This window comes from Chiloscyllium plagiosum, unplaced genomic scaffold (assembly GCF_037043375.1).
Source record: "Chiloscyllium plagiosum isolate Xiang-an unplaced genomic scaffold, Cpla_swu_hap1 HiC_scaffold_13, whole genome shotgun sequence".
Classification (NCBI taxonomy): domain Eukaryota; kingdom Metazoa; phylum Chordata; class Chondrichthyes; order Orectolobiformes; family Hemiscylliidae; genus Chiloscyllium; species Chiloscyllium plagiosum.
Genome location: NW_028270151.1, coordinates 26,436,663 through 26,451,252, shown reverse-complemented (window position 1 = coordinate 26,451,252; position 14,590 = coordinate 26,436,663). Strand labels below are relative to the sequence as shown.

Genomic DNA, 14,590 nt, shown 5'->3' with positions numbered 1-14,590 from the left:
CTATAGCCCACTGTAATACAACTTGGTCAAACATAATCTCTGATAGTTGAACTTCAAATTCCTTATTTTTATTCTTTGATTTTTTTTCCTCCTGTTTCCACCTATGGCTTTCTGACCTTGTTCCCCCACAGTCAGGAAAAATCCCAGGCCATACTTCCTGTATCACCTCAGTTACCTGATTTTCCACTGGCTTCCCAACACAGTTTGTGATCAAACTGTATTGTTACCAAAGATAAGCTGTATTTATGGAACTGAGAATTTCTCTATTAAACCCATCACCATAGAGTCAGAGAGTCCAAGAGATGTACAGCATGGAAACAGATCCTTCAGCCCAACTTGTCCATGCCGACCGATATCCCAACCCAGTCTAGTCCCACCTACCAGCACCCGGCCCATATCCCTCCAAACCCTCACTATTCATACACCCATCCAGATGCCTTTTAAACGTTACGGTTGTACTAGCCTCCACCACTTCCTCTGGTAGCTCATTCCATACATGTACTACACCTTGCGTGAAAAAGTTGCCCCTTAGGTCTTTTTTGTATCTTTCCCATCTCACCCTAGATCTATGCCCTCTAGGTCTGGACTCCCCCACCCCAGGGAAAAGACTTTGTCTATTTTTCATATCCATGGCCCTCACGGTTTTATACACCTCTACAAGGTCACCCCTCAGCCCCTGACACTCCAGGGAAAACAGCCCCATCCTGTTTAACTTCTCCCGAAAGCTCAAATCCTCCAACCCTGGCAACATCCTTGTAAATCTTTTCTGAACCCTTTCAAGTTTCACAGCATCTTTCCAATAGGAAGGAGACCAGAACTGCATGCAATATTCCAAAAGCGGCCACAACCTGACCTCACAACTCCTGTACTCATACTCTGACCAATAAAGGAAAGTATACCAAACACCGCCTTCTCTGTCCTACCTACCTGCAACTCCACTTTCAAGGAGCTGTGAACCTGCACTCAGCAGGACTCCCTTGGACCTTACCATTAAGTGTATAAGTCCTGCTAAGATTTGCTTTCCCAAAATGCAGCACCTCACATTTATCTAAATTAAACTCCATTTGCCACTTCTCAGCCCACTGGTCCATCTGATCAAGATCCTGTTGTAATCTGAGATAACCTTCTTCGCTGTCAACTACACCGCCAATTCTTCACCACTTTTCACTAGATTCTCTAATCTCACTTTATATAATGGAACACTGCACTTCTCACAATGAATTCCACATATTTCCACCTTTTCTGGAAATACTGCTTCTGAATTGCAGAACTCCTCTCTCTCATCTTCAATGATTGACTTGCTCCTGTATCGCTTAAAATCTTAATTGCTTTACCAACTACTCCTGGGAGACATGAGTAAATCTTCCCTCTGCAAGTAACTTGTTTAAAGAGATGTGGCAATTTTTCACAATCAACACTGGTCATGTTGCACCTTCTGCAGATTTTTAGCTTTCACTGAGCGTTCCTTTATTACTTCAACAAAGCTCACTAGCTTATCTTGTTTTCCTACACCTGTCTTTGCAGTGCTTTTTTTGTAAACAACCAACACTGTGACTTCATGGAACCTTCTTGAAATGAAAGCGCCTGAGCTTTTTCCCTTCTTTTTCCCACTCATGGGTTTCTTTTTTAATCCTGTGTTAAACTCCCTTTACTTTCTTCAATGAAATCTTTTCCCTTCCATCTGAAGATTTCTCTTCCCAATTTATATTCCTGACAGATTGTTGGAAGATAAACTGCAGTTTATAAGGTGACTCATAACCATCTGCCATTTCTGCTGCTAATCTTAATTCATATGAAAGAGCAGAGAGTTATCAGTAATACAAGTAGTGAATTTTTGAGCTCTTCGAAAATAATTCTCTCCCTAAATGCATCATATACTTGATCAATTTTCAATGTCCTTATCCACCTATCAAAATTACTTTGTTTGAGCCTTTCAAATTTAATATACATTTGACCAGGTCCCCTCCTTAGATTCCTCAATCATTGTATGCTTCTGCTACTAGTTTATAAGCACTTTAGATCACCTCATGTTACTCCCCAGATACCTCCGCTGATCATGGTGCAGATACATCATTAGCTGTACCAATCAACTTTGTTTAGATTAACAATACCCAAATGGTCATCAGCCATTTCATTTGTTTAGCACCTTTCTCAAATGAAGTGAGAGAGGCTTCTATATCCTTCTTGTCAAACTTAGGTAGTGCTTGGAAATATTTAAAAAGATACTCATCAGGCCTTTGGTTACTATGTGAATGTGCTCCATGACCGTCCTCATCACTACTTCTACTTTTCACCTCTACTACCAACATTTTAAGTCAATTTTGAGTTTTCAGTTTCCACTTCTGAAGTTCAACTTCCCCCATTTTTCTCTTTCTTCTGCTTTCAATCGTAAGTAAAACTGTTTCATTTCCTTTTCATGTTCAAGATGCTTCATTTTCAGTTGAGCTGTTGCCATTTCTGAAGTTTCCAATGACATTCCTGGCTATTTTAAATTGCATTAATTAAGTCCTCTTTCCTCACAGACATGGACAACCCCAACTCCAGCTTGTCTGCCGATTCCAAAAGCTTTCTCTTATTCACTTTCTGTACAACTTCTGAAGTGACTTCTTCTATCCCTAGGAACCTCTTCATGACTGGGAGAGCCATTATTACTCAAGGCACACCCTGTTTAAAGCAATCAAATGCAACACCTAAAATGTAAAGCATCAACACTTATCGCACACTGCAAGTTAGTTCAATAATACTAAACCCAAACTAGAATTTGAGATTTTGATAAGTCCCACTTTGTTATGAACCAGATCAAATCCCTTCAAAATATATTAAGAAGATAGCCTAGACCCTAACATTTTCTTATTTTAAAGGCAAGTGCTAGGCATTATGTTCCAGATGCAATTTGATATGTCTAACTACCTTGAAATCTGAAAGCAAAACACATGATAATTAAATACAACAAAATGAAGGAGAAATGGAAATGATTTAACTCTGTTGGAAAAATTAATAGAAAAATAGATTATTTAACTACTAAACAGTAGCTGTTCCAATATAGTAACATTCTGGAAACCCACCCTGGGAAAATGAAATTCAGTAAAATAGACTGTCTCACCTGCAATTCTCCAGTCCTGGAGGGAAAATGTTAAGAGAAATCTCTGAGAGAAAGTGTAGCAGGGAGTGCTGTATTCCAGCTCCTATGTTCGGCTTCAAGATCCCAGTAACTGCAACTGATAAACTAAAATCCTGGCTCTTACAGGAGTTTGATCACCTATAAACAGGCTGCTTCTATTCTTCTCACTTGAAAAACAATTCCCAAGGACCTCACCTGTGGTTTATTGAATTCAAATAGACAGCTTCGACCTCTCTGTCAAACCTCTCTTCGAACAAAAACAGCACAAAATGCATTTCTGAAAGCCACAACATCATCACAAGACAAATAGCTTCAATTTCTAGTTTCCTATTAGAAATCTTTAAATTCTGTACTATCAAGGATATTCGTAATGAGGAAAGATTGGTAAATGTTTGGTTCTGCAGGAAATTATTTGTTTCAACATAGGAGGCTTAAGAGAGATTAACTTGATTTAAATATGGCAATGAGGGGGGGCATTGGTAGAGTGGATGGGGAAATCAATCTCACTCAGTTGAGAATTCAGTTGTTCGAGGCCAAAGAACTGAAATAATTGGTACAAGGTTTAGCAGCAGTTTTATGAGAATTGCTTTCATTTGGAGATTCATCGAGGTTTGACAATGTGATCCGGCCATTCATAAAGTGTATATAAGTGGGAAAAAAATTAGTGGATATACACATAGGGTTGTGGAGATGTATAGCATGGAAACATACTCTTTTGCTCACCTCATCCGTGCTGGTCAGGTATCCCACATTAATCCAGTTCCATTTTTCAGAACCAGAGGACACAGTTGAAAAATAAGGGGGAGGCCATTTAGAACAGAGTTGAGGAGAAACTTCTTCACCCAGAGAGTAGTGGATATATGGATTGCTCTGCCCCAGAAGGCAGTGGAGGCCATGTCTCTGGATAGCTTCAAGAAAGACATGAATAGAGCTTTTAGAGATTGTGGAATCAATGGTTATGGGGATAAGGCAGGAACAGGATACAGATTATGGATGATCAGCCATGATCATAATGTTTGGTGCTGGCTCAAAGGGCCGAATGGCCTACTCTGCACCTATTGTCTATTGCCTATTTGGCACATATACCTCTAACACTTTCGATTCATACACCCATCCAGATGTCTTTTAAATGTTATAATTGTACCAGCTTCCACCACTTTCCCTGGCAACTCATTCCAGGCACATACTGCCCTCTTCCTGAAATAGTTGCCCTTTACGTCCCTTTTAAATAATTCCACTCTCACCATAAACCTATGTCTTCAACTTTGGACTCCTTCTCCTGCGGTAAAGACATTGTCTATTTACCCTATCCATGATGCCCAAAACATCGACTTTCCTGCTCTTTGGATGCTGCCTGACCTATTGTGCTTTTCCAGTGCCTCCTTTTTGCGACTGATTCTCCAGCATCTTTGCCCCAAAGTAGGGGAATCTCAAACTGGAGCGCATATATTTAAGGTGAAAGGAGAAAGATTCTGAAGGGACCCCAGGGGCAACCTTTTCAGACAGAGGGTAGTACATGAATGGAATGTGCTGTGAAAGGAAGTTATGGAGGCTGGTAAAATTTCAAAGGCATCTGAATGGTATGTGAATAGGAAGAGTTTAGAGGGATGTGGCTCAAATGCTGGCAAATGGAAATAGATTAATTTAGAACATCTGGTCAATATGCATGGGTTGGACCATTTTACAGATTACATTACAGATTACAGATTACAGATTACATTACAGTGTGGAAACAGGCCCTTCGGCCCAACAAGTCCACACCGACCCGCCGAAGCGAACCCACCCATACATTTACCCCTTACCTAACACTACGGGCAATTTAGTATGGCCAATTCACCTGACCCTGCACATCTTTGGACTGTGGGAGGAAACCGGAGCACCCGGAGGAAACCCACGCAGACACGGGGAGAACGTGCAAACTCCCCACAGTCAGTCGCCTGAGGCGGGAATTGAACCCGGGTCTGTGGCGCTGTGAGGCAACAGTGCTAACCACTGTGCCACCGTGCCGCCCACGAGGTCTGTTTCTGTGCTGTGCATCTCCGCGATTCGATGGCACTGTGACACTGCACTGAGGAATTCCTGCTGAGATAACTGATCTCAAACAACCACAACTATCTTCCTATGACTCTACAAGATATGACTTTAATCAATGGACAATTTTCCTCATAATTTGCATTGAATCTTGTTTTGTGAGGGCTCCTTGATACCATATTCAGTCAAATATGACTTCAGTGTTTGAACCAAGGTTGCAAAGAGGTTAGGATCTAAATCTGGTTGGTTTCAGTGAGCAGGCTATTGCTTAGAAAATGCTGCTTGATAGCACTGATGACACCTTCCACCATTTTCCTGATGATCAAGATGTGGTGGTAATTCGCTGAGTTGAATTGGTCTTGTTTTGTTTTGCATAAGACAACCCCTGACAATTTTGCATTTGCCAGTGTTGTAACTGTACTGGAATATCACACAGGATTGGGGCAAATTCTGGAGTCTGCATCTGCACTACTGTTGCCGGAATTTTCTCAGAACCTTGAGCCTTTCCTGTGTCCAATACTTCTAGCCATTTTTAAATATCATTTAATATTATAAATCAATTTGGCTGAAGACTGCTGTGTATAATTGCAAGGTGCTCTGCAGGAAACCAAACTGGATCATTTGTTCAGTGCTTTAAATTGTTGCAAATGCTTCAGCATTTTCTTTCGCGCCAATGTACTGGATTCTCCCATTGTTGAGCATTTCTACGCAGCAGGTGGTTTGCATGTGGAATGAACTTCCAGTGGAAGTCGTGCATGCGGGTACAGTTATAACGTTTAAGGGACACTGAGATCAGCGCATGAATGAGAAGATTTTGCAGGGATATGGGCCATGAGCGGACAGGTAGGACTGGATTAGTTTGGGATTATGTTCAACATGGATTGGTTGGACAGTCAGGTCTTCTTCCATACTGTATGACTCGAAGACTCTGTGGGAATATTTGTGGAGCCTTATCCTCCAGTGAGTTTTTAAAATTTTATTTAATAGATATGGCAGTACTAAGATCAGCTTAGATCAGAGCTGATGGTTTGGAATTGCTTAGGCTTGTCTATCACTTGCAGTTTTTGGTGTCTGACAACATGTCATGTTTTATTCTGGCTTCAGCATGTCGGCAATTCATAGTGTTGCTCCTGACATGCCATCCCATACTGTTCATTAAACCAGGGTTGATCACTTGCCTTTCCAGTGAGATAGAATTAGGATATATTGGGCAATGAGGTTGCAGATTATGTTGAAGTGCAATTCTGTTGTTGTTCATGGCCTGGAGTACCTCATAGATGTTTTGTTTTCAGTTCCAAGTCCCATTTACCAAAGTAGTAGTTTTTAAATTCATTTGTGGGACTTGGGCATTGCTAGCTGGCCAGTATTGATAGCCCATCCCTGTTTGATCTTGAGAAAATGGTGATGAGCTGCTTTCTTGATTTGCTGCAGTCAACTTTCTGTGGGCTGACCCACAATGCCAGTTGGGAGGGAATTCCAGGATTCTGTGAAGGAACAATGGTATATTTCCATATCTGGATGGTGAGTGGCTTGGAGAGGAATTTGCAGGTGGTGGTGTTCCCAAGTACCTGCAGCCCTTGTCCTTCTCGGTGGAGGTGGTTCTGAGTTTGGAAGTTGCTGTCTAAGAATCTTTGATAAATTTCTGCAGTGCATCTTGTAGATAATCCACGCTGCTGCTACTGAGTGCCGGTGGAGGAGGGATTGAATGTTTGTTGATGTGGTGTCAATCAAGTGAGGTGCTTTGTCCTGGATGGTGTCAAGCTTTCTGAGTGTTGTTGGAGCTGCACCCATCAAGGCAAGGCACTCCTGACTTGTGCCTTGTTGATGGTGGAAAGACTTTGGGGTGTCAGGAAATGAGTTATTCGTCACAATATCCCTAGTCTCTGACCTGCTCTTGTAGCCACTGTGTTTACGTGTTGAGTCCAGTTGAGTTTCTGGTCAGTGGTAACCCCAAGGATGTTGACAGTGGGACATTCAGTGATGGTAACACCGTTGAATGTCAAATGGCAGTGTCGAGTGTCTCTTATTGGTGATGTTCATTGTCGAGCATTTGTGTGGCACGAAGGTTATTTGCCACTTGTCGGCCCAAGCCTGGATATTGTCCAAATATTGTTGCATTTGAGCATGGACTGTTTCAGAATCTGAGGAGTCATGAATGATGCTGAATACTGCAATCATCGGTGAACATCCCCATTTCAGACCTTATGACAGATGGAAGGTCATTGACAAAGCAACTGAAGATTGTTGGGCCTCTAGGACACCACCCTGAGGCACTCCTGCAGAGATGTCCTGGAGCTGAAATGACTGATCCTCCACAACCACAGCTATCTTCCTTTGTGCCAGGTATGACTCTAAGCAGCAGAGTGTTTGCCCCCGATAGCCATTGATTACAGTTTTGCCAGGGCTCCTTGATGCCATACTCTGTGAAATGCAGCCTTGATGTTGAGGGCTGTCACTCTCACTTCATCGCTGGAATTCAGCTCTTTTGTCCATTTTTGACCAAGGCTGTAATGAGATTAGGAGCTGAGTGACCCGAGCAAAACCCAAAGTAGTTGTGGCTGAGCAGGTGTTGCTTGATAGCACTGTTGATGACCCCTTCCATCACTTTACTGATGATGAAAAGTAGACTGATTGGACAGTAATTGGCCTGGTTGGATTTGTCCTGCTTTTTGTGTACTGGACTATTGGGGCAATTTTCCAATAGTCAGGTAGATGCCAGTGTTGTAACTGTCCTGGAGGAGCTTGGCTCGGGGAGCGGCAAGTACTGGAGCACGCCTCTTCATTACTATTGCCAGAATGTTCTCAGTGCCTCCAGCTGTTTCTTGATATCTTTTGGAGTGAATCAAATTGGCTGGAGACTGGTATCTGTGATGCTGGGGCACACTGGAGGAGCCTGAGACAGATCATCCACTTGTTACTTCTGACTGAAGATTATTAGATTAGATTTAGATTAGATTACAGTGTGGAAACAGGCCCTTTGGCCCAACAAGTCCACACCGACCCGCCGAAGCGAAACCCACCCATACCCCTACATTTACCCCTTACCTAACACTATGGGCAATTCAGTATGGCCAATTCACCTGACCCTGCACATCTTTTGGACTGTGGGAGGAAACCGGAGCACCCGGAGGAAACCCACGCAGACACGGGGAGAACGTGCAAACTCCACACAGTCAGTCGCCTGAGGCGGGAATTGAACCCGGGTCTCTGGCGCTGTGAGGCAGCAGTGCTAACCACTGTGCCACCGTGCCGCCCACAAACGTGTCAGCCTTATCTTTGCACTTATGTGCTGGACTCCTCCATCATTGAGGATGGGGGATATTTGCGGAGTCACCTCCTTCAGTGAGTCGTTTAATTGTCCATGGCTATTCGTGACTGGATGTGGAAGAACTCCAGGGCTTAGATCTGATCCATTGGTTGTGGGAGCATTTAGCTCTGTCAATCACTTGCTGTTTATTACATTTGAGGCGCAAGTCATCCTGTTTGAGAGCTTCATTTCTTGACACCTCATTTTTAGGTATGCCTGATGCTGCACCTGGCATGCCCTCTTGCACTCTCCATTGAACCAGGGTTGATCCACTGACTTGATGTAATAGTTGAGTGGGGGATATGACAGACCATGAGGTTGTAGATTGTGCTGGAGTGCAGTTCTACTGCTGTTGATGGCCCACAGCGTCTTGAGCTGCTAGATCAATTCGAAGAGTGTCCCATTTAACACAGTAATAGTGCCACACTACACGATGGAGATTATTCTCAATGTGAAGGCGGGACTTCATCTCTACAAGGACAGTGCTGTGGTCACTTTTACCTATACTGTCATGGTCAGATGCTTCTGCAGCCAGCAGATTAGTAAGGATGAGGTCAAGTATGCTTTTTCCTCTTGTTGGTTCCTTCACCACCTGCCGCAGACCCAGTGCCAGATAATGCAATGGCGTGTGTCCTCAAAGTGAGGTTGAGACACTGTTTCCTGGCTGCAGCTCCAATAACATTCTACTTGAGTGTTGTTGGGTCTGAATCCTTTCAAGCAAGTGAAGATTACACTGTCACAGTCCTGACTCAATATTAGGCTGAACTTTAATCCTCTGCAGTCTGAAATGAATGATATTTTTATGTGCAGAGAGTGCGAAAGTTTCTGTTCAGTAATTGTATTGAGAAAGTTTGGAGTCAGCAGGTTATGGTTTTAAGAAAGTTTAACTACATTGCTGTCTTCAAATTGACCAAGGATTTTATGAATGATTACACTTGATTGCCAAGACAAATACATATTGACGTACGGGTGCAGAAATTTCTTGAGGGCATAGCATCCTTCAGGGTTCAGTGAATGTAATGTCAAAGGTTATGTGAGAGGTTTCCCGGAAACGATAAAGAAAAATGGAGGTTGGAAAACAGGTATTAGAGGTTAATATAACTTTTAACACATGTCCATGTATAACCTGGCATTCTTGGTTTCACAGGCTACGGAAAGACACAATATCCTGCTAGTAGCTTTCCTGAGCCTGCTTATGAAGAGATTGAGATTCACAACCTTGGAACAGGACCGGGTAATTATCTTTGAGATTTATGCACGTGACACATTATATTTAAATGGAATGTTAATTTTAATTTTCCAATGTTTTCCATTTACAGATATCCAATCTAACAGTTCACTGAAACTGGAATATTATACAGGAAGTGAGCTACATGAGGGTGATGATATACATATGCAAGGTAGGCCAGTGGGCACCCTCTCTCACACCGTTCCAGCACAAATTCCCAGTGGAGAGCAAGACAAAATAAAATAATCCCATCATAGTTAAGCTACTATATTAGGAATAGAGGTTTTTTTTAGATTGAAGTCACTCATGAACTTAAATCCGATATAACGCCTGAGTGTTCACTGAAATTGTATATCTTTCAACTGAAGCATACTGGCAGTGTGATTCAAGAGACATTGCATCATTATTTGTCACCCTCAGTAGATATAAGGATGATTTTATTCATATATCAACATGCATTGTGATGAGCATCAGACAAATTCACTGTTAGACAATTCATTTGGTAGTTTTTGGACTGTTGAAACTGATAGTTGAAATTGCATTTTTTGTGATAAAAGAATGCAGAAACATTCTGGACATTTAACAAAATTCAAAGATCGACCACTGTGTCCATATAAGTATAAATGTTCCATGTGTTCTTCTGTTCAGTGTTCCGAAGAAACAAAAGAAATATAGAGAGTGGCTCCATGAACAAATTCTGCACCTTTAAATGACACTTGTAGGGAGAGCCTGAATAGACTGGGGCTGTTTTCCCTGGAGCGTCGAGGGCTGAGGGTTGACCTTATAGAAGTTTATAAAATCATGAGGGGCATAGCTAGGGTAAATAGACAAGCTGTTTTCCAGTGTTGGGGGAGTCTAGAATGAGAGGGCAAAAGTTGAGGGTAAGCGGGGAAAGATTTAGAAGGGACTTAAGGGGTAACATTTCCACACTTTTATGGAATGAGCTGCCTGTGGAATGGTGGAGGCTGATACAGTTACAACATTTAAAAGACAGCTGGCTGGGTATGTGAATAGGAAGGGTCTAGAGGGATATGGGCCAAGTGCTGGTAAATGGGGCTGGGTTAATTTAGGATATCTGGTCAGCATGGATGAGTTGGACTGAAGGGTGTGTTTCCGTGCAGTACAACTCTGACTCGATGATATGTTAAGGCTGTTTGAAACGCTGGTAATGGAAAATACACAAATTGCTAACATGTGCTCAGCAATTAGAAATAAAAATAATTTTTTTTTCAAATCAACAGAAAGGTCCTCAGGCCATGTATTTTCCTTTAAGCTATTCCCATTTTTACACACAAAATCTTTTATTTAGAAGTCTTAAGTAGGTTTCTAAAGAATCCACAACACTTGGTAATTAAGTTTCTCAATTAAAATAGTTTTCTGTTTTTGTTGAGTCAGTGATGGCTGAATGAATACATGGAGCAGTTTTAATTGATAATGAACCAATTGGCAATGCACTGGATTCCTAAAATGTCAGTCAACAAAACTGGTTAATTTGGGACTTAAGTGTAATAAGTTCATAACACCAGCCTATTTTTCTTTTCTTTTAGATTCATTTGCTTCATTTGGTACTGAATTTGGAAGAGAATATGATGACATTCAATAATTTGAGAAGGAGCTGGGTTGACTTTCATCATTGCATTACTGATTTAAAAAAAACCCCACATTGGTTCAATATGTTTCATTATTGAATGAAATATGTAATGTTACTGCAATGACAATGTGCAGCAGTTGCAAACTAGCTATATGAATGAAATAGTAAATGAAAAATGATCTTTCGTACTGAGTATATTAAGTGTAATTCAGTTCTATGCTGTAGAGTAGTCTATTGATCTATTTGAATTGTTTGCTTTTAAATTGTTCACAACCTTGAATTCTATCTGTTTTAAGGACTGATTCTTATATATTTCTCTCAGAAATGAATAAGTAGTATCTAAAACATCAGCGAACTTTACTCACTTTCCAAAATTGACTGGCAAAACAATATTTGGGAAGGAAAATATCAGCCTCAACATCAACACTTACAGTTGCAGGTCATGAAGAACTAGCATCATGATTCTTATGGAGTGACGCTGATTGAATGACAAACAGTAGTAGTAGAACTGCACTTCCATCAAACAAATGTGAGATAATAACTTACTTTTGCAGCAAACAGAGTTTGTTCAGTTAATGAATCATGGTTACTGATTTAAAAAAAATAAGAAAATTACTTGGCATGAAGTTGCAGTTTATCATTGTTACAGTTGGATCAATGAAAACTGTTTGCAGGGGGAGAGGTGGTGGTGTGAGAGAGATATAAACCTGCTTTTTGTGGTTCGCATTTACATTCATAAAGGTCCAAGATAGGAAAATAAAAATATGTTTCAATCGCTTGACCAATGCAGCAATATTAATTCAGTTCTTTATTTAGATTTATGTTTCAATATTGCCACCTGTATTGCATACAAACGAAATAAATGATATTTGATCAAAATTTGCAATCCATATTGATTTGTCCATATTTTTTAATCTGCCTTTTTGGATGTGTGATAATGAGGTGGGACTTGAATCTGGGCCTTCTGGCTCAGAGGTAGATTTGTAAGCAAATTATAACTAAACGTTGTTCAATAATTGGCCGTAATTGAGAACCACAACTGCCTGAGGTTGAACATTCCCAAAACTAATGTGAGATTTATGTAGAAGAATCTCCAGCACAGCAAAAGAAGAAAACTTGTATTATTCCATTCAGCTTTACCTTGATACAGGGCTTTGAAAAAAAAATTCAATGAATTCAATTTTAATTTGAACAACAGCTCATCACAAACATTCCACTGTGCAACATGAAAACAATCAGTTGAATTGTCTGATTTATATTATAGATAATATAATTCTCTGATATACTGATGATGTGAAGATGCTGGTGTGAAACTGAGATGGACAAAGTCAGAAGTCAAATGACCCCAGGTTAAAGTCCAACAGGTTTATTTAGAATCACAAGTTTTCAGAGTGCTGCTCCTTCATCAGGTGAAGTGCCTTCACTTGACGAAGGAGCAGTGCTTCAAAAGCTTGTGATTTCAAGTAAACTAGGTAAAAACAATGATTGCAGATACTGGAAACCAGAGTTTGGATTAGAGTGGTGCTGGAAAAGCACAGCAGTTCAGGCAGCATCCGAGGAGCAGTAAAATCGACATTTCGGGCAAAAGCCCTTCATCAGGAATACCTTAAACTATAATCAGGTTGTGTGACTTGTGACTTTGATATACTCATAATATTGCTGTTAACCCAGAAACATTAAATGTAATTTCTTTGAGACATGAAAAAACAAAACTGTGAAGAAATACAATTGATAACTGAAGAATCACTGGGGTGAAATTCATCCGAAAGAATCTGATAGATGTTTTGCTTTACCCACACTGTCCAATTGTTTCAATTAATGCTTCAACAAGAAAATAGAATTACATCCTTATAGAGACTTCATGACTGCAGGATTCTCCCAAACACTTTCCAATCAATAAAGAGCACCTTAATTGGTATCACGATTGCTCTGACATCAAATCACAGATAATCATCTTGACATTGAGCTCAGAGATGGATACATCCTGGCCAAATCAATGGTCAAGCTTCAGCATGTCCTGTCATACATCTCTCACAATGCAGACAAATTCCTATTATCATGTACTGTTTTGAAACAATTGTAGCTCGAGAAAAACTGACAATTAATAATTAAACCCACCCATACACACAGACCCAAACAAACATTCTATTTGCTCAAAATCCAAGTTCAAAGATTAATTTTGTATGATATATATTAGAAATATTTCATCACACTAGTTATTGATATATCTGCCAAGTGAAGGAGGTCTTCTTACTCCTAATCATATAAGTCCTCGTAACTCAATGGGCAATCAATTCAAACAATTTTGGAATGGAGAACAACTATTGGCCTTGCCAGAGATCCAAATCCAATGAAAAGATGAACAAAAAATATTTGATGGTTGCTATGAAATATTGTTGACTTTTAATTTATTCTGGCGTAGATTTACTTCTTTCTTACTGCATACCTAAGTCTTGGTTATGACCATTAACTGTAAGAGTAAATGCAAACAATGATGATATCTGCCAGTTTTGTCATGATTTCAGCTCAAGACTGAGTGTCACTATGGGAGTTTGATGAGTAAGAGAATGACCAAGTAAACATGCAAACAAATTACTGTTTTCACAGAGACCTCATGAAAGTGTGTGACAGTGATAATTAAGGAGTTGTTATAAAAGAGCTGCTGCTGTCCATGACTTCAGAGTGGACCAAGCAATTCAAGTGTGAGGTCTCAGATAAACTGTTATTAATTCGTGAGAGAAACTTTTCTTATTTATTTTTCAGAATTCAAATTAGTTGTGTAATTGCAAGATTTTTTTCACTAGTAATGAGTTTTACAAAAGACGGTTAATTTTATTTGATTGACACTTGAATATTCTCTCTTTATTTTGACCAGGAATTTCAAAAAATAAAGAGGGTGGAGTATTGATTCAATTAAGGATAAAAGAACTGGTAGGATTAGTGACACCACTTAAAAATTCATCAGTAAGATTCATTAAGTAACTGTTATTAAAATGGCAGAGCAGGTGAAATGTGACTGTGCAATATGTGGAAACTGGGCACACCAGTGTAATCCGAGGGATGCAAGTTTCTATGAAACATTTGTTGCTGAAGGAACTTTGGCTTAGTGCATTTCAACTGAAGGTTGAGCTGCAGAAACTGTGACACACATCAATAAGGGGGAAAGTTACTTGGACACTTTGCTTTGGGAGGCAGTCACATCTCTGAGGAGAGTATCATCTAATTTGGTCCTTGGAGGGTGTGACTATGAATGAGGCAAGGAAGTGGATTGAGAATGTAGTTACGGAGAGCTTGCAGCCTTTTAAATTATTT

At 40.3% G+C, this 14,590-nt stretch overlaps 1 protein-coding gene across 1 annotated transcript in view; it reads left to right on the top strand.

Moving 5' to 3' along the window:
* The window catches only part of LOC148148277 (scavenger receptor cysteine-rich domain-containing protein DMBT1-like), a 66,103-nt gene extending 53,985 nt beyond the window's left edge, over positions 1–12,118 (top strand). Inside the window, exons 12-14 of the mRNA XM_087993946.1 lie at positions 9,607–9,693; positions 9,779–9,859; positions 11,235–12,118. Coding sequence (XP_087850072.1) covers positions 9,607–9,693; positions 9,779–9,859; positions 11,235–11,290 — 224 coding nt within the window. The 3' untranslated portion in view covers positions 11,291–12,118. The remainder of the gene's footprint in view (positions 1–9,606; positions 9,694–9,778; positions 9,860–11,234) is intronic.
* The last annotated feature ends 2,472 nt before the right edge of the window (positions 12,119–14,590 follow it).